The sequence below is a fragment of the Scyliorhinus canicula genome, chromosome 5 (assembly GCF_902713615.1).
Source record: "Scyliorhinus canicula chromosome 5, sScyCan1.1, whole genome shotgun sequence".
NCBI lineage: Eukaryota > Metazoa > Chordata > Chondrichthyes > Carcharhiniformes > Scyliorhinidae > Scyliorhinus > Scyliorhinus canicula.
This window is the reverse complement of record NC_052150.1, coordinates 37489856-37514561: the sequence shown is the minus strand read 5'-3', so window position 1 is coordinate 37514561 and position 24706 is coordinate 37489856. Positions and strand designations below refer to the sequence as shown.

The window sequence follows — 24706 nt, the reverse complement described above, 5'->3', positions numbered from 1 at the left end:
GTGCTTGGGGGGCACTGCCAAGGGCCAAGGCCTGGGGGGGGACCATGCCCATGAAAAGAGGATGGAGGAAGGGTACGAAGGGTGGGGGGGGGGGGGGGGGGGGGGGGGTGCATGGTGGGTATGAATGGACCTCCGGATGGTTGTTGGGGGGGGGGGGGGGGGGGGGTGGTGGTAAAGGGTGGGGTCCTGGAAGGGGGGAGCCCTAATGGGGCGTGGGAAGGCCTGAAAAGGGGGACCCTCAGCGAATCCATAGCGGGATGTCATCTCTTGGGGGTGGGGTAATGCCCATGTGTGTGTTGGGGAGGGGGGGGTGACCTTGCCCTTGGGTGGGATGTGTAGCCTACTTAGAGATCGGCACCCTTTCAAAATGGTGGCCCAATCTCTGAGGAGCCGGTCTGGCCGGTGAGCTCTGCTCCCCAGTGATGAAAATAATTCTAAGTATGGGCTTGACCGGGGAGAAACTCCCCAGGGCCCAAAAAAGTGACCGAGTGTGGTTAGATAGTGGTGGGTAACTCGCCGCCAGCGGCGAAGAGAAATTCCCAGCGAAACCTGCCATAAATGACAGAGGCGGGATTTACCGGCTGTTCCTGCCGGCAGAAAACCCGGGTCTGACGCCGGCGCATGGGTTCCCTAGCGACGAGGGTGCAGCCACTGGGAAATCCCATTGACAACGGTGGGGTTGGTAGATCCCGCTGGTGTCTGTCTCCGCTGCCGGAAAACATGCGATGGGGTGATCGGTAAATCCCACTCAGAAACGTTTCTGTTAGATTGTGCCCAGTGGAACTCCATATTTAATGAAAAATTGGTTAATTGTCCCCACACTGAAATTCCTTAAGGTGGCGAGTTCATGAATTGAGCCCAGACGCATCTTAACAAAACTTAAAAAATAAAAGATTAAAAAACTAATCCTAAGGAAAGGGTTACAATTCAGGATGAGCGCTTAGTCACACTAAATCTACTAATCAAACAAGAGTTCCTCAGGTAATTACTTACAATTATCCCACTTGGTACCCCTTTTAAAACCTTAATCAATGAAGCTCTGTGTTTCATACTGACGTTTATTACCACATCGTAATCTGTGCAAACCAGAATATAGATCCACGGCTAGCAATTTAGCATTAATCCTGACACCTTCACAGTCTTAATTTGGAAGCCAATTATGTACTAATTTGAATTTATTTACAAATATCAGTTTTAAAAAGGACAGGTTTAATTTGTCATGGGTAAATCCATTTTATGCAACAATTTGTTTCTCCTCCCCTTTTATAATGATTTTGCTCCCTCTCCATGTCGTTTCCCATGTGGGAGATCTATTATTCTCTTGAATTTTTAGTGTTAAGAAGACTTATCTTGAGATAAAAATTTTGAATCACAGAAATAAATGACCAATGGGCTATCGTCTTTTATTCGACTGGTCACATCTTGGAACATCTTGTGTGTAGAACTAGAAATGGAATCCTACACCTTGCTCACCATTTACAGTGGTTTTCCCACTCTAGCCTGGATTTTTGACTTTCCAAAATGTCGGGTGGGACACAAATTCCACCTCCATTTCTGAAAGGAATGAAACAGTCCAAGTCCAAATGCAGCCAGACCTGTGCAATATCAAAACTTGGGCTGACAAGTGGCAAGTAACATTCCCTTTGAAAGACCACCCTACTTAAGCCCACGCTTCCACCCTATCACCATAACCCAGTAACCCGGCCTAATCTTTTGGTCACTAAGGGCAATTTAGCATGGCCAATCCACCTAACCTGCACATCTCCGGACCATGGGAGGCAACCGGAGGACCCGGAAGAAACCCACGTAGACACGGGGAGAAAGTGCAAACTCCACACAGATACTCACCCAAGGCCAGAATTGAACCCGAGATCCTGGAGCTGAGAGGCAGCAGTGACACCGTGCCGCCATAAGTATTATTAAGTATTTTTGATACTTGGCTGGTTTCCACGACTATTAATTATTCTAGCAAGGGATCCTAAATTCACAGTTTGAGTGACAGTTCAAAAAACCTATTGAAGGATTAGCTGTTTTTGATGTGGGATTATGATTACAAGTCTGTCTGTTATAAGGGATTAAGTACTTCAGGCAATTTTAAAGTTTTGAATGGCTTGGGAGTGTTTTTTCAAAATATAGCAATTTAGAGCTGTATTTCATTTCATCATAACATAGCTCCTGAGGACTGCCCACAGTGGCGACTGGGGGTGTATAAGGGCAAAGAGTGGTGGATGAGATGCATCGATTGAATTGGGCTGGCATGGGGCTCTGAAAGGCCGTGGGGTGATGCAAGGGCACCGGTTTGCCCATGAAGGGATCAAACGGGGTTGAGTGGAGGGACATCGCTTGGCATGGAGGGTATGAGGGACCATGGGGAGTATGTGGTGGATGTGAGAGGCTGTTTTTTTTGCTTTATTAATTTTTTCATATCTTCGACAAAGTGCCGGAGCACTGAGGCCTTTTTCCAGCCTGCCTCTGCACCGGCAAATCTCTGAACTTTTCACCTGCCATCCTCCGCCCCGTTCTGAAATCCGAAATTCTGGGATACTGTGTCCCTGGTCAAGTTTGCAGAGTTGGGAGTTGTCCTGACTCTGAGCTCTCGACCCAGGAACAAAGATTCAGGCCCTGCTGTTTGAAATAATCCAGAAAGTACATTCAGTCATGCAGGCCTCCAATGTCTGATCTCTTGCATAGTTTAATCTATAATCCTTCACAGCAAACCTCCGGGCCAATGTTGTGCAATTCTAAAAAGAGGCTTCATTTATATGGCAAAGCCCAAGCATCTGAATGCAGGAAATTGGTAAGGTCACAGTGCCTTGAAGAAATCACTTGATTTAACATCTGATCTTGTTAGCATTTCAGATATATCAAGGGGAATTAGTGAATAAACACAGCAGTTTCTACCCGAGGAAACAGCGCACTAAAATTATATAAGTGTCAGCTCTGAAACTGATGTTATTGCAAATGGCTAATGGGTAGTGCATTTTGCTTGATATGATAAATGCCCATTTTCAACAGGGGTATTTTAAATGGTGGGTACTGTACTGCACGGATCTGGGGGGGGGGGACATTTGACATTGTATTAAGCACAAGGAATAGTAGTGTAGATGGGCTTTAGAGGGGTTTCACAGGTCGGCGCAACATCGAGGGTCGAAGGGCCTGTACTGCGCTGTAATGTTCTATAGACAATCTGTTCCCTGCAGGGGCGGGAGCAACCACTTTGCTTGGTACAGTAGAGTTATACAGAGCAGAAAGTTGTTTTGAAATCTATACCAAATGATGGTATAATCGGCTTCAATATGCCAATGGGCTGGGGAGGGTGGGTGGGGGGTGATGGAATGGGATTTTTACCCCCGATCATATTTAGAGTCTCACACTTAAGGGGCTGAATTCTCCGATTCTGGGGCTGTGTCTCCACACCGGCGTGGGAATGGTGGCGTTTTGAGCCAGGAAACCTGGCACAAAGCGGCCACCAATTCCCCGTTTTGCTGGGGGCTAACATTACGCCAGCAAAGAGCCCGGAGAATTGCCGGTTCTGTGGCTGCGCATGCGCATGGCGGCGGCCTGCAGCGGCCGCATCGTGCTTCATGGCGGACGTAGCCCGCGGTCTCGGCCCGCAAAATAATCCCCTCTTGGCCGGTTCGCGCGTCCCGGACCACCACCCCACAGTGTCCCCAGCCCCAAATAATGCCCCCCTTACACCCGCGGATTGGCCCTCCCCCGACTGTAGCGGTGCTGGACTGAGTCCGCAGCCACCACGCTGAGTTCCCGACGGGCGAGACCACACGTGTCCCACGCAGTCGGAAACACGGCCGGCTGGGGGCGGAGCATCGGGGGGGGGGGGGGGGGGGGGGGGGGGGGGGGGGGGGGGGCGGCCTCAGGCAATGTCCTGAGGCCGTCGATACGGCGTACTCTGCGAGTACGTTGCTTTGCAGGGGGCGGAGCATCATGAAAACTGCGCCGCCCGTGATTTGGTCAAAAACTTGGATTCTCCGGCTGTTCGTCAAACGCGATTTCGGCGTCAGCGGCCGGAGAATCCAGCCCAAAACGTGAATATTTAGATAAGGAGGTGAGGATAAGATTCAGTTGTGTTGCTCTTCATTCTCAAATAGCCTGCAATGTAGATCACATGAAACTTGTTTGTTTAGATGATGCTTCAGCAGGCTCTGCAGGTGTGCCTGAGTGAACACTTTGATGAGAAGGACACAAGAACAGAAGAATTAGGAGGAGTAGTTTATTCAGCCCCACGAGCCTGCTCCAACATTCAGTAAAATCTTGACTAATCTGATTACGGCCCCAACTCTACTTTCATGTCTGCTCCGCCATTACTCCTGACTCCCAAGCTGATCAAAAATCTCAGGGGAGAAAATTGAGCTTAAAAAAAAACAGGTGTGCTTCTTTATAACATATGATGATCTGGCTCTTATTACCTTATGGTAAACATTTGCTTTAACTACCATTGTCTTTTTACTCTACTGAATAGGAACAGCACGGTAGCTGACAGGCCAATCCCGCCGACGTGGTTTAAACCACCTCTGTGCCGGCAGGATTGGCGGCGCGAGCGGGCCCCCGGGGGGGGGGGGGGGGGGGGGGGGGGGGCGCGGGGCGATCGGACCCCGGGTGGACCCCCACAGTGGCCTGGCCTGCGATTGGGGTCCACCGATCGGCGGGCGTGCCAGTGCCGTAGGGAACTCTTTTTCTTCCGCCGCCGCCACGGCCTCCACCATGGCGGAGGCGGAAGAGACCCCCCTACCGCGCATGCGCCGGTGATGACATCAGCGGCCGCTGATGCCCTGGCGCAGGCGCGGACTCACGCCGACCGGCGAAGGCCTTTCGGCCAGCCCCGACGCTGGCCACCAAAGGCTGTTGGCGCCGGTTTTGGCGCCAGTCGGCGTAGCGGGAGAATTCCGCACCTTTGGGGAGGCCCAACGCTGGAGTGGTTGGCGCCACTCCGCTACGCCGGGTCCCCCTGCCCCGCCGGGTAGCGGAGAATTCCGCCCCATATCTTACAAAGAGCCATTGATCGGTCTTAAACATTTCAATTGATTCCCACAACTGCTGCCTATTTGACAGGGAGCTGGATTCTCCACAGCTCCGCGCCGACATCCAATTTCACGCCGAAATCGGGCCTGGCGCTGGTCCGGCAATTCTCCGGGACCCGAGAATCGGCGTGATCATGGAATACGCCGCCCGACTAGGGGGCCCATTGACAGAGGCCCGCCCAGCGATCCTCCGCTCCCGACCGGCCAAGTTCCCGACGGCATGGAACTAACCTGGTATTGCCGGTCGAGATGCTGGCGTGGTGGCTGCAGACTCAGTCCGTGGCCGCCCTGGTGGTTGGCGGGCGGGATCGGACACTGAGGGGGCCTTATAGGCGGTCGGGGTGAAGATCTGTGCAGTCAGAACCTCGGGCGCGCAGCCGATTGGAGGGGTATAATTTACCTCCACGGTCCGAGCCTGCCATGGTGCTCGGCGCAGGCGCTGTAGGTCGCCGCCATGCGCATGCGCGAGCTCAAAACCGGAAGTGCGGGTGTCCGTATCCGCAGCTAAAGCTGCGTGAATTATTCCAGGTCCCTGCTAACCCCCTGCAGAGTATTGACTTAGCTGTACTTTCTTGCAGGAACCTCTGGCGTAAAACCCCAGTGTTTTTACTCCTGCGTGGGGATATAGTCCCGTTTTGGGAGATTCCAGCACAGGGTATTCCAGATCTTCACTACTCTATCAACAAGTGAAAGTGCTTTCTGATTTCACCCGAGTGGTCTAGCTCTAATTTTAAGATTTTGCCCTCTTGTTCTCCATCCAGAGGAAAGAGTTTTCCTGCATATTCTAGTTCTTACATTCTGTATATTTTTCTGTATGTTTGTTTCGCAAATCCAAATATTATTTTGAAAACCTCGATTAACGGACTAAGCTTATGAAAACTGTCCTCATATATATAGGGCGGGATTCTCCGGCCACTCTCACCCAGCGACCGGAGAATCCCGCCCGAGGTGAATGGAATTTTCCATTGCCGGCTTCACGTCGGTGGCGCTCTTGTGGCGTGCGGGGAAGAAGAATCCAGTCCATACATAGTATATGGATATCACCCCTTAATGTTTGAAATGACACACATCGATAAGATAAGGAATGAAAAGCATTGGGACGTACAGGATTGGACGAGACTGGAAGTCCTCCTGGTTCATTCTCTCGGATTGCCGGATTTTCAGGATCTCAGTGTAACTCAGGTTTTGCAATTTGCTCTTGAACTGGTCCAGTGAGTTAGGCTTGGTAGTCAGTGCTCTCATAATCTGCTCCTTTACAACTTGCATCACCTGAAGAGAAAGATAAAATAAAGACAGACAAATTCTGGTAAGTCCACGTGCTCAAACTTCATTCGGTGGCTCTGAAATAGCAAGGACTCTGGGTGTCGCATTTTCAATTTCGAACAGTTCAGTTGACAAAATTGAGTGCCGTTGCCAAGGGGAGATAGAGTTACAGATGCACATGCACACACATTAATTTGACTCATGTAATCTACGTATGGATTATACCCTAATTATGTCAGCAGTTATACTTTTTTTCCCTGTGAGCTGAGATCACTACTGCTCCATGTTCTTGTCATGGATTGGAATGGGGCAGCACAGTGGTTAGCACTGCTGCCTCACAGCACCAGGGACCCGGGTTCAATTCCGACCTTGGGTGATTGCCTGTGTGATGTTTGCATGTTCTCCCCGTGTCTGCGTGGGTTTCCTCCGAGTGCTCCGATTTCCTCCCACAGTCCAAAAGCAGGTTAGGTGAATTGGCCTTGCTAAAATTGCCCCTTAGTGTCCAAAAGATTAGGTGGGGTGACAGGGATAGGGCGAGGTGTGGGCCTAGATAGGGTGCTCTTTCGAAGGGTCAGTGCAGACTCGATAACTAAATGCCCTTCTTCTGCATTGTAGGGATTCTATGGAATTGTATAATTGGTGTCACTCCATACATTTGACAGTAACTGACAAAAATATTTCTTAAAGGACTCTTATAGGTTGAATCTTTATATTGTGCATAAAGTACTGTAGCTAAATTGCAAAAGCTAGGACACTGTTACAATGCTTGTTCAGTGTACTGATATTGATGCAGTTTGATGTGTTAATATACTACGGTGATACTCTTAAATCACATTATTAGCATAAGTGTCAGATCTGCAACCATCAGTAGTATACACCATCTTGCATTTATATATTGTAGCAAAGCATCCCAAAGTTCTTTATTGGCGCATAATCAGACAAAACCTGACATTGAGCAAAAGGAGGAGACTTTAGAAGTGTTAGGACACTGGACCAGACCTCCAGTTTGTTAGGATACTAGACAAGAACCCCAAACATTCTTTTTTAATTTGTACAACTGTGAGGAAAGGATACTTCACCCCAGGAGTAATAGCTCTGACCAATAAGTATCTTTTAAGTTAAAACAAACTTTAATTTAAACACAGAATTAACCACATGAGCATCAAAGAAAATAGCTTCACACTTAACAGTTAAACAGTTCTTAAACACAAGGAAAAACTTAAACTTACTATCTATACCTGCTACTAATCCCAATTAAGCAATCCAATACAGTTCAAATGACACATAAATAAAATTAACAAAACGAGTACTAGCTTTGTGGTGGAGTTCCTTTCAAGAGCAGATTCAGTACACTTCTGCACAGCCTAGCGGAATTATGCAAAAAATTGCTGTTCAACTTAAAAATCCTTCTGTCTTGTCAGACTCAAATCTTATGGCAAACTACAAACCTACAGACAGACCTGGCTCCTCCCATTCATTCCAATGTCTGTATCCCACTAAGATGACACATGACCTGCTTAGCTGGAACTAAATGCAACCCCATATAAATTATCTACTCTCCGGGTAATCTCCAGCAATCATAACAATATCCCATTAGCCCTCTATATGTAAACAAGTAAATGGTTAGAATCAATCATGACCCAAAGGAACAGCTGCCAATTGCGGGGTAAAGGAAGTCGGGTTTGCGTAAGAGGCCAGAATTGGATGAATGCAGGGTTTTTGCAGGATTGTAGATAATAATGTTACATACCTCAAAATGCTCCCAAAAGAGCAATGTTTTCAAAAGAATAGGATATAAAAGGTAGAGGGAGTGATCTACCGCCTGCCTCCCGCCGGAATCAGGGCACGGCGCGGCCGGTAGATCCCGGGAGAGGCCTCCCACAGGATGCCTGACTGCCGTTATGCCTTGTGAGATCGAACCAGATCTTGCGAGACGTCGTGATATGGATTCTGCCGGCAATGGATGGGACCCAGTCTCACACGGCTAAGTGCCTTTAAGAACCCACTTAGCCTTGCTCAAGCCGGATCTAACGGTCAACCGGCATCTATCAGCCTCGCTGAGGGGACCCCAGGTGAGCACTGTTGAGTACTGGTCCGCACTAATGGAGACCAGGCCCGGGGGGGTGGAATTAGGCAATCGGAGGCCCCAGGCCCCTGACGCCACCCGGGCACCTTAACACTGCTAATCTGGCACCCTGGCAGCGCCATCCTCACTGTCACCCAGGTGCCAGCCTAGCACTGCCAGGGTGCCAGTACCAAGTACCATTTTGCCCGTACCGGGATCGGTCCCGGGAGTGCCTTGCCCGTGTGAGGTGGGGTGGGGGGGGGGGGGGGGGGGGGGGGGGGGCTCGAGGACCCCCTTGTGGGTGAGTTTAGGGGGTCAAGCTGTTGCGTCGGGGGGGGGGGGGGGGGGGGGGGGGGGTGGCGAGAAACCGGGACGTCATTTAGAAATGGTTCCGCTCGTCAGATCTCCTCAGTGCGGGAAATTATGCTGAGCTTGGCCTCCGGTCAGGGCTATAGTGCCCTTACACTCTCACATTAAAATCCTGTGACAAGAGTAGAATGCAAATGACAAGATTAATCACCTCCTTTTACAAACATGGAACATCCCAAAGTGCTTTACCACCAATGAAGTATGTTTTGTTGTGTAGTAATTATAATGTAGGAAGTGCAGCAGCCAATTTGTGCTCAGCAAATTGACATAAACATGATTACGTGATAACGAACGGGTAATCTGTTTTTATGATAGTGAATGAGGGCTAAATATTGATCAAGATACCGGGAATAACTTGCCTGGTCTTCCTCAAGATATTGACATGGGGTATATTTTTATGTCTGCTTGAAAGAGTAGACAGGGCCTTGGTTTAATGTCTCATTTGAAGGATAGTGCCTGTGACAGTGCATCACTCCCTCAGCACTACACAGCAATGTCAACCTAGATTGTATGAACAGCTTCTGGAATTGGATTTGAACCCACAACCACCTGAAGCAGAGATAAGGGTGCCACCAACTGAGCTGTGCTGACATAGTGTTGTTCATTCTTTCTTATGTTAAAAGTTATTTTCTTTCACATTGCGAGCCACGCCTTCTCCCAAGATGGCAGGCAAGATCAGTTTCCTGCACGATCACACTTCATCAATCTATAAAGTATCACGATTAAATAAGAACTTAAGCTTGAGCTGCGATGTTTATGCATCAGAATTCCTAAAAATAATTTATCATTAATATTTTGTGCTCAACATTGACTAGTCACTTCAATTCACAGTGGAATCCCTTAGTCCCTCGCTTCTTCATTGCAAGGCTCACGATAGTGGCGGCACCCATTGACAGTAAGTGCACTCCCCGACTCCACCCATCCATTTTCAGTAACCACATTATTCTCAGAGGATCACAGCGAGCTGAAACCCAACCCAGCAAGATATTCCTATTTATTTTATTTTTAACAATAAAAAATGTGTACTGAGCCTATCAAAAGTCAGCCTTCTTTACATGTCACATTAACCACATGTTACAAAGTACACCAATATCTAAGTATGTGGCTGATCTATATTTTAACTGCAGCTACCAGCTTTGGTTGTAACTCTCAGTACCTTTAAGTGACCTCACTGCTGAATGGCCTCACTCAAATTTACAGGTTATATCCCCTTATTCTGGATTCCCCTACCAGAGCAAATCTTTTCTTTCCATTTTCTCTACTACTTTCACCATCTTGATAACCTCTTGATTTTCTATACACAAGGAATACAAGCCTGGTTTATGCTGGGAAAACTCAGCAGGTCTGGCAGCATCTGTGCAGAGAGAAATAGAGTTAAAGGTTTGAGTCTGTACGACTCTTCAGAGCACTGAAGAAGAAGCATATGGACTCGAAATTTTGGTAATTATGGTTCTAGTTGTGGTAGTGTGCAGGAATTGCTGGGTGTTTCCCGACGGCCGACCCTACGAGACCACTACCGGTATCTAATGCCAATTGCGGCCGATAATGATGCCCCATGGGCTTCACACCGGATATGACTGTCCCGCCAGCTGATTCGCCTGAACTGTGCCCAGCAACTCCCTAACAAGGGGGAATCAGCACTTAAACCAATCCCACAGAGCACACCCAGACAGCTGGCAACCATGCCGCTGCATAGACCAGCTCCACGATTCGGAGATGCCGACCTGGCCAGACTGTTGGATGCACTGCAGTCCAAATACCATGTTACCCCCAAGGGGGTTGGGAGGTCAGCCACAAGGCAGCCAGTGTCGCCTGGCAGACAGTGGCAGCGGCCGTCAGTGCGGGGAGTGTCACATTCAGAATTTCTAGAATTGTTCTCAGTCATGCAAGGGAGAGGAGACCTTCTCTGGGTGACATCTGTGAGGGAACATTGAGCATGGACCTCAATTTTAACTTTTGGCGGGTGAGTGGTGAGGCAGGTTGGAAACTTGCCTGCTGCTGCAGAAATTATGGCAGGCCTACCCTGGGCCTCATTAACACAGGGACATTCCATTTCCCACCTGGAACACCTGGATGGTGGCATAAAACTGTACAGGCCAGAGGTTCTCCTTCTGTTAAAATAAGGAAGGCATCTCGCACTTGGAGCAGGAGTGACTTAAGCTCCAAACAAGCGCTTTTCCTGATCCAACAAAGGGAAAGAGAAATGTTTCCAATTTCTCAGCCGTGTCTGCACCTTCAGTTCCAGGTCATGTCCAGTTGTGTGCCAATGACTTAATGATATCTTTGGGTGGGCGTCCTTGGCAGCTGCTCATGGGAGCGGGTTAAAAATTCCAGCCGGCAGGGACCTTGCTGGCTCCAAGGCAGCTAAATAACCCAGAACTCTGCTCAGGTATAAGGTTAAAATTGCCTGGATACTCTTTCTGAATGTTTCAGCCATGTCACTGTACATAGCAATCGGGGCAATTCACCACCCACAGGCATCTTGTGAAATCCTCACATCTGAATTTGAAGACACCTAAATATATTTGTAAGAAGTGCACAGACTTTTATGTTGAAGGGTTCTTTATTTTGTGACTTAAATCTCAGCTTGCAGTCCTCAACACCGTTGGGGTTTTTCTGTCAGTTGGACATTAATTTACCAATTTTCCAAGATCATCTTGCAGTCAGTTTTGCTGTGTTTATTATCTGCTCCGTTAACTTGAGTTACCATGGTTTCATGATCAAAGTTGACTCCCTGCTTGATTTCCATTCTGTGATGAAATGCCTTTTTGGAAGAGAGTTGACGTATGATCTTATTGCTTGAATATCTCCCCCGGGGACCGATGACAGATGTTTCCAGCTCGCTAAGCTCATTGAACAGTAACTGCAGGATTTCCCGGCTAGCCAGAGGCAAGTCCTGCTCAATCCCTGGGAGATTGTTGGGACATAATTTGTAACAAGTAATTAGTACTACTTGTCTGGCAGTAAAATATCTTCCAGTTTTTCGCCATTCATTTTTGAGAATATGTAATATGTGATTTCAGGGCAAAATTCAATTGTGAAAGTAGTTTCATACTTGGGTCTCTCTGACAGAAAGGGAATTTAACAATCTGTTACCAAACAAGAGCTAGCTTCCACACATCAAAAAATGGGGATCATTAAAAGCAAGTGTATGGTTGTAATGAACTCTGCTTAAATATACATTTATATAGTTTCATATACATACATAATATATTTCGATTTTTTTGTTGTTGAAAAACAGGTTTTTAAAAAATCTCAAGGTCATGACAAAGATAAGGAAGTTGCATCTTTCATAAACTCTGGACATCCTAAAGTACTTGTACAATTAAATTTTTTTTAAAGTATGGATAATATTGCAATGTAGTAAAGCTCCGCCATCTATTTGCCTACAGCAGCAATTAGCAAACAGCAACGTGATAGTGAACAGATAATCTGTCTTTTAGTGATGGTTGAATGATAAATATCGGCTACAGCTAACATTGTAGACCCAAAGCTGGCAGCAAGGAGTTGAGCAGAGATCTTGACCACATATAATGCGTATGGGAACGTTACTAAGGCTCAGTTGGTGAAAGATGTACCCATCTATTGGTCATCAGTCAGGCCTTGGACACAATACTGCGAGTAGACAATGCTGCTCTCTTGGTAATATTCCATCTGATAGCCAATATATCCAACTGAGTAAAAAGTCCCAAGTCTCTTTGCTCACACTAATCTTTGCCATATTTTGTGCAATGGGGATATTTTTAAATGTTCATTGTTATCTTAGCCCTTTATTCAGGATCAGAATGAAACATATTTATTTAAAAGCAGTACCACAGCAGCCTTGGTTATTAAGCTCACTGCTTAACTGTATCATGAATTTCAATGCAACCAGAGATCGATAGAAAAGAAAATCCGCCAGCTAATAAAGACATTGTTTAGATTGGTGGGAGGGAGTGAACGTAATCACAGGACTCACTACACCATCAATTGACATTTGTACAGCACCAAACTAGGGTGGTAATTCTACACCTGGTTGCTATATAGTCCTACAGTGGGTAAATTAGCAAAACGTGGGCGGAATTTAAGAGTTGCTGTGGTGGGACCATCCATTAGTTAGACAGCCGGTGGCCTGGCTAAGGTTATAAAGGGAAACAGGTCAGAAACCTCAATAACCCAACATCATGCCATTGCTGATTTTCGTATGCTTCTTCAGTAGCACCTTCAAAGCCTGTTACTTCCACCATCAAGGGGGACAATTGCTGTAGGTGCATGGGGATATCCAAGCTTCCCTCTAATTCACACATCACCTTGACGTGGACATATGTCAGCATTCTTTCACTGGCTCTGGGTCACAATCCTGGAACTTCCTCCCAAATAGTACGTCCATCATATGGGCTGCAGCTGTTCAAGAAGGAGGCTCACTATTGTGTCCTCAATTAAAGGCAACAGGGATGGGCAATAATTGCTGGCCTTATGAGTGATGCCCAAATTCCAAGAATAAATTTAAGGGAGAATCTGGAATCCAGAGAATGAATTTATAAACAAATATTATGTTCAACTGACTGAATTTAAATTCCACATATTCATTTTTAAATCCTACCCCTACAATTGTAAGACTCTACCGTCCTGTGCAGCCAACTCCTCCGGTCGTACCGTCATCAGCTATAGCCATCTGTGTAAAACCAACAATGTTGGCACAACCTTCAGTGACCTTATTCTCCAGAGCACTCTTCCGAAATCATTTCGCACATTCATTTTTCGCCCTGCCTTTAAAAGGCGTTCTCAAAATCTTTCTCTTAGACCAAGTTTCCTGTTCTCCATTAGCCCCTCTTCCCGTAATGAAATAAAAGGTAAAACTTGCATGGAAGTGGTAGCCTAGATTTTGTGCTCAAGTGCCACCAACTTAGCTGACAGTGCTCTACTCAGCGCCTGTTTAATTTTTTTCCATGTTGGACACTGTGCTGAGTGAAAAGCACTATGTCAATGGTTCTGAACCTTTTTTGTCCAGAGAAGAAGTCCAGGTGGACCGCCTACCTGTTCCACCCCACCCATTTCTGCTTCCGACACAAAAATAAAACCTCATCAGCATTATTTTTAAAACTTTTTTTAAAAAAAAGTGTACCCAATTATTTTTTTCCAATTAAGGGGCAATTTAGCATGGCCAACCCACCTACCCCCTGTGTATGTTTTTGGGGTTGTGGGGGTGAGACCCACGCAGACACAGGGAGAATGTGCAAATTCCACACGGACAGGATCAACCATTACACGGATGACCTGGGGCTCATCAGTATTATTGGGAAGAATGGCACTGCTTTCAATGAAACTCCAATGAGATGATATTTTGTTACAAGCTTGAAACGGTTCAGTCTCACATCGGGGGCCATGTTCAGCCGGTTCCTCTACTGTATTTTCAGCCTCCCTTGTGTTAAAAATCTGATCTCGCAGTCGTATGGATGCAGCTGTAACAAAAATCTTACTGATAAAACTACATGGTTATTACTCAAACTTATGACAACTGCCATGTGTAAGCCTATCTGATTATATGGTGTCTGTGAGTGGGAAGGGGTGGAATGAGGGTCCTGGCTTGATATTTTGTATGGCCTCAACTGTGGCATTGCTTGTTAGCGACATGCATCTGGAGCAGCTTGTGGACCACCTGGAGGACTCTTGCACACCACATGTTGAGAACCATCACTTTATGCCTTATCAGTTACTGGTGCCATCCATACACACGCTCTTCACTGGGTCATATTCAGTCAAGGGGATTACCAACTGGCTAATTTTACTCCCTCCATGCAACCAACTGCAACATCCATGTGGTCATCATGTTAAAATCATCAAACTCAGAACAGATGAAGGAATGAACCTCTTGATACTACACAGGGTATTCAGATTGTAACATATAGGGTATTGACCCATTGAGACAGTAGTCTCATAGTCTCAAGATGCACCAAGTCGAGGTTAATATGGGAATTGAATTACAGTCAGCATGGCACCAGGTCAATGTTCAGCTCTGAAGAGGGACAAAAGGAAAAGTAACTCAGGTGACCTTTATAAAAAAAACTTGAATACAAAGTGTTCAGTTTTTATTTTCACATAAAGTTTGCAGTTACTGGTTTTGTGTGTGCTTATCACCTCTAACAATTCACAAACTGGATTGGATATGATGATGCAGAGGATCAAAACGAGAGCTGGAAATTCACCCAAAGTAAGAACAATGTAGAAGTATGGAAGGATAATGTACAGTGCATCTTTGAGCTCTCTGGATCAACCATTACTCTCCTGCTTGATGCAGAAGTAGCTGAGCACATAAATCATTCATAAACAAAAGGTTTTCCATTCGGTGCAAGCAAAATGTGCTCTCCTTTGTTCTAATTCATCTCAGCATTTATTTAAAAGAGCACAAATGATGTACTGGTGCATAGTTATACTTGCTGTTAACACATCACCCATTTATGGTCACTTTCAGCATCTCCCGCCCAAACACAACAGTGGCTATGGGCCGCTTGAGCGGTGTGACAGCATCACTAATCACAACAGCCAAGGTGGAGGGTTTCACAAATGGAACTGGGACACTCAAGGCCAGATTGTGTGCTGGTAAACGTTCCCTTCATTATTTAAACTGCTGGATCACACAAAATAATGTCACTTGGTTAGCCTCACTGACTCAGATCGCAACTTATGTTGGGAATTAGCAATAAAGTGAAAGAACATTTTTATGTTTCATGTGAGTAAAATGATAGCTGTTGTCATTAAAAAAAAGCAATAAAGGGAGCACTGGCTGAAACTGAGGGTGCAAAAGCTGCAGCTGGGCGGCATAGTTGCACAGTGGTTAGCACTGCTGTCTCACAGCTCCAGGGACCCCGGTTCAATTCCGGCTCAGGTGACTGTCTGTGTGGAGTTTGCACATCCTCCCCCTATCTGCGTGGGTTTCCTCCTGGTGCTCGCCTCCCACAGTCCAAAGATGTGCAGATTAGGTGGGTTGGCCATGCTAAATTGCCCCTTTGTGCCCAATAGGTTAGGTGGAGTTACTGTGTTGCGGGGATGGGGTGGAGGCATGGGTTTAAGTAGGGTGTTCTTTCCAAGGGCAGGTGTAGACTCGATGGGCCGAATGGCCTCCTTCTCCACTGTAAATTCAATGATTCTATGATCTCAGACATTGCTTGCATGTTTCCCTGATAGCTGAGGGCACCATATTGTGACATCCACTGTGCAGCATTAAAGGTGTGAAACGTTTGCAATCTACAGCAGGCTACAGGAAGATTGAGTGCTGAGTAATCAGCACCATAACAACAGGCAAACAGAAGTAGCCCTGGACTGCACACACTGGCTAATCATTTGTCAGTGTTGGGTGATATATGAAGTTAAACGTTAAGTTAAACGTATGTCAGTAAATTCAAACAAGTAGTTACTCCTCCAGCTACCACAAAATTCCAGATTTAAAGCTGGAATAAAAATTATATAACTGGGTTTGTTACCCTTGCGGCGGGCAATTTTCTAATGAAATAAAAATACAGTCTACTCTTAATTTGAAGTATCTGTTCAGCAATAAGCCCCCTGCAAATGTTTTTTGGTTCAAATGTCTTGTTTTGAACATTTTGAATGATTTTGAAATAAGAGGAGCAGACTGTAATTTGAATGGAGATCTGAGAGCCAGCTGGTCTGTATTTTGGTTCATAGTTTATGGGGAATGAGAGACAGGAGAGTGAGTCTGCTCTGGGGAGATGGGGGATGGCCTTTGTTTGGAATCACAGGCAAATATTGGGTGAGTTAAGAAGTCCATCAATCCATTCTCAGTGAACATGACAGGGACTTGGCAGCATCTGTCCCCTGCTTTTAATTATTTTCAAAATGACAAAGGCTCTAATCCTCCCCCCAACCTCCCCCAGTGGAACTTAGTCTGTTTGTTCATGCTGGAATTGCACAATTGCTAATATCTAGTCCAAGATACGGTGCAAATCTTATGGTCAATTCAGTCAGAGCACAGTGCAATGCTACACTGGTAAACGTACACGTCAGCCTGGATTCTTTATTGTCACAGATGAGAAACACTGAGCTTTTTAAAAAGAAAAAAGTGACAGATCATGTTAGTCGAGATTCCATTTTTAATTTCATTGCAGGACAACAGAAATGTACGTTTACATAGCACCTTTAACGTTGCAAAGCATCCCAAGCTGCTTCAAATGAGAAAGTCAGCAATGAGAAACACATTGACATAGAGTCAGATAAGGAGATATTAGGGCGACTGACCAAATGCTCGGTCAAAGCGAAGGGTTTAAGGAGCCTCTTAAAGGGACGGGGGGAAGAGGTAGAGAAGCAGGGGGACTTCAGGAAGGATTTTTGGCACATATTGCCAAGGCATCTGGCGCCGTGACCACCAATGATGTGAGCGGTGCAAAAGAGGTCAGCATTGGAAGATTGTAAAGAACCGGGAGGATGGTAGAACTGGAGAAGTTTACAGAGACGTGGATTTTAAAATTGATACAGAGTCAACATTGGTCAATGAGCACAGGACTGTTGGGCGTGCGAGATAGGACAGAGGAGGAGAGTTTTGGATGGACTCAAATATACGCAGAATGGTAGATGAAAGGCTGGTCAGGAAGACAAGATCAATAATTCCCATTTGTCTGGAGTGTTTCTTGCAAAGGGAGATGGGAAGATCTGAAAATGGCCCAAGAACCTGTTCAGGCTGGGTTCATGGAGATCCTGCCGAACTTAACTATTTAATTAGCAATTTTTGGATCCATTTCCTTCCTGGCAGCTGACTAAAAAGTCCTGCTGGTCAGTGGGCAGGAGGGAAACACAGCTGCAACAGGCTACAGTCAGGGACCCTTGTGAATGGTCATCTGCACTTGGTGAAGGGTGTTGGGTGGAAGGTCAGTCAGCGCTATAAAGGTGAATTAATGAGATGTGCAGATCAGACATTGCAGCTTTGGTGGGGAGGGTGGTAGTTCGCAATCGGGAGGCAGGAGAAAGTAGCTATGATCGAGAGATGTGGATGCCTTAGGTTTCCTCAAGGAGTCAGGAAGGGGGGTCGAGTGATGCATTGTCGATGATGGGGAGTCCACTCCTGCTCCTTCTGGCCCACAAAGAGTGCCATAACAGACTCTGTGGAACCATCAGCCCACACAGTGACAGTGAATTTTAAATCTAGCATCCAATTGCACTGTAATAATCACTGCCCCCCAAAAGCGTAGGGGTTTGTGCAAGGCAAGTTAGGATCACATTGGAGTCATGGGGGTGAAGAGAGTTTAATATTGACATCTTAGTAAGGTTTTGCAGTTACCTGAATGGCAGTGAAATGTTTAATTGCTTTTTCTTTGAAAACAGTGAATCATTAACACAATATCTTAGCACAACAGCATTTGGCTACTGCATTTTTGATTGATTCTATCAATCAGGGTATTCTCCACATATGAATAATGCAAGAAGATGTCAGTGCAGAGTAAAAGGAATCAAAATGTATCTGCAAATTACTCAAAGTGATACTAGTTGACATTTAGTTCTGTAACTTCAAGATTCTGCCTAATGTGTTTGTTTACATATTGTCTATAAACCTGATGTGGCTTCTGAGCAAGAGACCACTGAAGAAAAAATTCTCAAGAGACATTCTGCATAGCAAGAATACCAATGTAAGGGGACCAAACAAATTTATACTGTATTAGAAGAGTGCTGATTGGTTGGCAAATAGACTCTTGATTGGTAGAGGCATTGCCATGAGAAAGCACAAGTTGATGGTGACGGACAGTTAACTGCCCAGCACGGTTTGAAATTTAAACTAGGCAGCTTGACTCTGACTGGTCAAGGCATTGCCCTGAGGAATGTACCAGTGAATGGCTGTCACTTATTTTGCTTTGTGGAAACATGCACAATGTGTGTCCAATCAGCACTGTGTTCTCTTAAGTACAAATTTGTTGTTTCTCCTTATATTGGTATTCTTGTGATCGTCCCATGTGACAATTGGAAGATTTTAGGAAAATTGGACTATAAATGTATTGGACAATTTAAGGGTTAAAAGCCTGGGGTCGGAATTTGTCTGATTGTACTGGTCGTTTTTTAAAAAAATTCTGTTCTGCAGGGTTTGGGTGATTTTAACAGCCACCAAGTGAAATTGACGAAGGAATGTATTTTTCAGTCTGGGCTAATGCATCGTGGCTTGCCTGAGGAAGTCCCTGGGGAGTTAATTTGTCTTTTTGCGTGGAGAGATGAGGTCATTTCTGGGTGGAGCCAAGGAAGGCAGGGAGATATTTTGAGAAGCTGTGGAGAGAGGCAGTTTTGGAGAAAGCTGTGGAGAAAGAAAGGAGTTTTGGAAAAGGTTTTTGGAAGTGAAGTCTGATCTGGTCTCTCTTGTTTGTGTTACAGTAAGAAGTCTTACAACACCAGGTTAAAGCCCAACAGGTTTGTTTCAAACACGTTTGAAACAAACCTGTTGGACTTTAACCTGGTGTTGTAAGACTTCTTACTGTGCTCACCCCAGTCCAACGCCGGCATCTCCACATCTTGTTTGTGTTAGACCACAAGTAAAGGCAGTTTTCTTTCCCAGTGGGAGAGTTTTAAAAGCAGAGCAGTCTTGTCTGAAGACAGGGAATCATAGAATCCCCAGAATGCAGAGAGAGGCCATTAGCCCATCGAGTCTGCAGTGGCCCTTGGAAAGAGCACCTTACTTAATGCCACCCCTCCACCCGGTCCCCGTAACCCAGCTACCCCACCTAACCTTTTGGACACTAAGGAGCAATTTTAACCTGCACTTCTTTGGACTGTAGGAGGAAACCGGAGCACCCGGAGGAAACCTACGCAGACACGGAGAGAAAGTGCAAAGTCCACATAGACAATCACCTGAGTCTGGAATAGAACCCTGGATCTGTGAGGCAGCAGTGCTAACCACTGGACCATTTAAACTCAGTTGAAGCAGCCATATGATGATATTCAGCCAGAGGCTGAAGGTGTTCTAACAAGAGCCAGAATCTGTTCTGGAAGACCAGTATTACTAATGCCATGCTGATTTGAGCTGGATTGAGAGCTATATGTATATTTTCTTGTTGTTTAATGGGAAATTGAGCAGTAATGTTAAGGTGGAATTGTAAGCCGTTCTTGTTGGGTCGTAGTTCAAAACAGTTCAATATTGTCGCCATAATAAATTTTTGTTTTAATAATAACCTATTTTTTCATTCAAGGCATCCTCGAACAAATTATTCTTTCCACATGAAATGAAATGAAAATCGCTTATTGTCACAAGTAGGCTTCAATTAAGTTACTGTGAAAAGTCGCTAGTCGCCACATTCCAGTGCCTGTTCGGGGAGGCTGATACCGGAATTGAACCGTGCTGCTGGCCTGCCTTGGTCTGCTTTAAAAGCCAGCGATTTAGCCCAGTGTGCTAAATGAGCAGTCTTACAAATAAACTAAAATGTTGGGGTTTTGGTTCCGTATCTTAGCCACTGTTGGGGTTTGGTCTGAGATCGTAATCCCGACAAATGCAAGATGAAGCACTTCAGCAAAATGACTTTTTTTTCAGCAATAACCTTCCTGCAATCTGGTGACCAGAATTGTATGCAGTACTCTAATTGTGTTCTAACCAGTGTTTAATACAGTTCCAGCATAACCTCACTGCTCTTAAGAATCTGTGTCTCAGTTAATATAGGAAAGCATCCTGTGTGCCATCCTAACCACCTGACCTAACTGTTAGGTAACTTCTGTTACAGAAGAGTTAACTTCTGTAAACATGCTTTCCAAGGTCACTCTGCTTCTTTACACCTCTCGGCATATAATCATTTATTGTGTGTTCCTTTGTCTTGTTTGCCCTGCCCAATTGCATTACTTAACACATCTTCCGATTGCATTCCATTTGCCACTTGTCTGCCCATCTAACCCACCCACAGGTATCTTCCTGCAGCTTCTTCTTCACCAGCAGCAAGGCCATTTTTTTGTATCACCTGTGAAAGACTGAAACATCGGCCACATCCACTGCATGTACAAAGTGCTTTTACCGTTACCTGCGGCTGGAGTGGGGAAGAAGAAGTGGATTCAGTTGACATTTTGCTGTTACATTGTTTGTGCAGCATGTCCAAAATTGTCAATCTCTCAACTCTATGCCTACGTAAGTAACACTGTGAAAATGGAGCTTGTTCTAAATTTGAGAAAAAAAACAATTTTATGAAGAAAACAGGAAACTACTTTTATAATGGTGTTCTACATTGAATACTAGCAACCTGCTGGGCAATATCAATGTTCATGTGCCTTGACCGGGTGGCTGATGGTGCTTGTGTTTTGATAAACCTTTCTTCCTGTGTGATGTTGACAGGATTGTTAACCATCGATGGGCCTGCACTAAATGTCCAGAGTAAAAGGCGCAATTAGTAATACTGAGAAATAACAGAGCAAGCAAGAGACTAACAGAGCAAGCGAGAGAGAGAGATAGAGTGAGCGAGAAACAGAGTGAGCGAGAGACAGAGCGAGCAAGAGACAGCGAGTGAGACAGAGCCAGCAAGTGAGAGACAGAGCGAGAAACAGAGTGAGCGAGCGAGAGGGACAGAGAGAGCGAGAGAGAGGAACAAAGCAAGCGAGAGAGAGAGAGACAGAGCGAGGGAGTGAGCAAGAGAGAGACAGAGCGAGCAAGAGAGACAGAATGAGCAAGCGAGAGACAGCAAGTGAGAGAAAGATAGAGCAAGAGAGATAGAGAGAGCGAGAGACCCCCAGAAAGGGTCCATGCATAGTAATCAGAAATGTAAGCCTTTGTTCACCACACCACCTCCAATCTAAGACCTAATTGCAGCATCATTCACAGTACCAGAACCAGGGAACAAACCTTTTATTGTGTGGGTCACCTGCTCATAGTTTCAATCACCTGGAATGTCAGGGAATGGGAGCAAAGTACTGGGATATAAAGGGAGCGGGAGCCAAGTGCTAGGATTTAAATTTCAAGGTAGCAGGTTTTGGAGAAATCAACTGGAATTGTTCCATTACTAATTTTTAATCTTGTGATGGTGCAAAATTAAAGCAAAATATTTCTTGCTGAAGACAAGGATAAGGCTTTATTAATAACCAACTTTCATCACCTTTTAAATACATGCTGAAAATAAACAACAAACAGCATGAATCTAATTAGATTCACGCTATTTGCTATGCTCATCAGACACAAACAACTATGTGTAATTATAGCTTTCAGACATTTAACGGACTCGGCATAAGCTATAAACAAGCAACTATTGACTGCGTGGAGGTGTAGTCTTGAATAATGATGAATTGTTCTTTTGTTTAAACTTGTAAACAATTTCACATACACTGGAGGTGCGGAACAACACAAATAAACTTTTACCATCCTCTCAAATTCCTTTAAAATAATCGTAAGTAAGTAATGGATATAATCATTTATTGTGTGTTCCTTTGTCTTGTTTGGCCTGCCCAAATGCATTACTTAACACATTGTGCGATGTGGCATGGATATAAGTGACCAAAAATCTGGCTGGCGAATACTACTCAATCCAAGCTAACCCAATCCAAGTGATCAAAGGCTGAATCGTTAACACCTGACGCAAATGCCCAATAAACTGAATGACCAAAGCCACCCAAGCAATCTCACCTGGTGTCATTACCAAGGGGCTGGTGCAGTCCTGCCATGACAGAGCAGAGCGAGCAGTATTTATCGTTGGTGATATGGTGCAACATGTCCTTAAAATTGTTCTGTTAGTCTTTTAGGAAAACGAAAAATGTTTGGAGCAAAGCATTCCTGGTAACGTACCATGTCAGTGTTATATGGTAGCCATGATGTGGAGATGCCGGCGTTGGACTGGGGTGAGCACAGTAAGAAGTCTTACAACACCAGGTTAAAGTCCAACAGGTTTGTTTCAAACACGAGCTTTCGGAGCAGGGCTCACCTGAAGAAGGAGCCGTGCTCCGAAAGCTCGTGTTTGAAACAAACCTGTTGGACTTTAACCTGGTGTTGTAAGACTTCTTACAGTGTTATATGGGTACATGGATTCTAGCAGGTTAATCACATGTTTAAATTAGTATTCCGTACCACTGGCTGTGATTATATAGGTCCTTCAAGCAATGGCACCCATCTATAATTCTGAAAGAAATTACCATTAAGCAACAGATTTACATGCAACTATTTAATATCATCGAGGGTGAAATAAAATGTGGAAATATTCTCTGAATATTGATAAATTGAGATGCAATTAAGTACAGGAAATATAGGTTCTAGGGATCTTAAACTAACATTCAGGACATGGCAACACCAGCTTAAATATGTTTCTGTATTTGACCATGAATGTTAGATTTTCAAAAGGAATAAATGTACTGTGTTACTTAGCTCTTACTTAAACTGATTAAACATCACCAATTGAAGCATAATCACACATTGCCTTCCAAAAATACAGAGCCCCAGCACACTGTGCCAATTCCTAGTATTATAAAATATCCCAGTGTGCCAATCTAATTCATTGTACTATATTGCAGGGTGTCAATCAATCCATCCTACTATACAAAGCTTCAGTATACCAACCAAGCCCTCCTAATTTCAGAACACCATCTAACCCCTTAGATTATACACAACCTCAGTGCCCCAATCCAAGCTGGTATGCAGAGCATCCACCTCATACTATTCAGAATTAACATGCCCAACCCCCAATTCAACTGCTCCCAATAAAATAAATACAATTTTTGACCCAATCATTGAGAGCTCCTTAATTAATGCTTTTTAAATTCTCCCAAGTTCAGCCTAGCAGCAACATTATATTAGAGAAGACTAATAACTTCGTAAAAAAGAATTTTAAAATAATTTCTTTCCTGAGTCTCAGTTTAATAGGGAATGGCATAAAGTGTGCAGGTTGACTGTTTTAAAATGTAGACTTCCAGAAATCTAGATGTGAATATGCTTACTTCAAATCTGCCACGACTATTTAATATTTTCCAGAGACGGACATGACCATTGTCATTAATGTAATTCCCATTTACCCTGCAGTGGTCTGAATTTTAATGCTGACTGCTCAAACAAAAGAAAAAGTTAAAATGCTGTTCCCGGGGCCAGAATTGTACATGGTTTGAGCGGGCACTCAAGGTTACGTGAAGACGTCAGGTGCATATCCCCACATCATCATGCACTCATGTGATATTTCACTCAGTGGGATCCGAAATGTGCCTGCTGACATTTAAGTGAGCAATTCAGTCCATTAAGGAGTCAAATAAAATCGATTTTAATTCTACGATTGGCGGGTGGATCTTTTATGTCTTTGCTTCAACCTTGACCTAGGGTGGAATGAAATGCCTTGGATGCAATTTAATTTTGAAAAAATGATGTCTGGTGATTGAGTTCTGATGTCAAGTGTTTGTGCTGCATGCACACAGCTTGCTGCATTTTTTTTTCATCACTTTTAAACTGTCGAGGTCTGCAGCTCACTGAGACAGCTCCATGGCAGCTGTCCGCCTTGAGGATCCAAGTACCTTTCCTTTTCTCAGCACCCACCCCCTTCCTGGCAGCACGGTAGCACAGTGGTATAACACAATAACAAAGTATTGAAAGGCAAAGAAAAACAAACTTTTAAAATTAATGTCAGAAGGCCCGTAACTTAGGAGTTATGGACCATCGTCCATGGCGGGAGGGGGGGGGGGGGGGGGGGGGGGATCCCAAACATGTGCGAGGGGAATTCTCCCCACAGCCGACAGCCCTCCAACCCACTGACTGTCCTCCCCACCCCACCTCCGACTCTCCCTCGTGCCCTGACTGACCTCCCACCCTCCTCATTGACCACGTGACGACCTCACTGATTACCCTCCCACTTCCTCTCCAATTGACCACCACCCTCATTGACGAGCCCCCACCCCCCCAATCCTGCCCACTTACCTTATACACATACCTTATCCTTGGCTTCTCAAAAGTGGCTGGACCTTAAAACTCACCTGCTTTACATTGGCTAGCACCATAAAAATTAGGGTTTGTCTTCCTTACCTCCGACCCACAGCCCCCCGACATAAGGCCTCGGGAACCGACTGC

At 45.2% G+C, this 24706-nt stretch overlaps 1 protein-coding gene across 5 annotated transcripts in view; it reads right to left on the bottom strand.

The window, feature by feature from the left end:
- Window positions 1-24706, bottom strand: part of elmo1 (engulfment and cell motility 1 (ced-12 homolog, C. elegans)) — a 330714-nt gene that overhangs the window by 26308 nt on the left and 279700 nt on the right. For all 5 annotated transcript variants that reach the window (XM_038796915.1, XM_038796914.1, XM_038796916.1 and 2 more), the window contains one exon: window positions 6145-6308. In XM_038796915.1, coding sequence (XP_038652843.1) covers window positions 6145-6308 — 164 coding nt within the window. The remainder of the gene's footprint in view (window positions 1-6144; window positions 6309-24706) is intronic.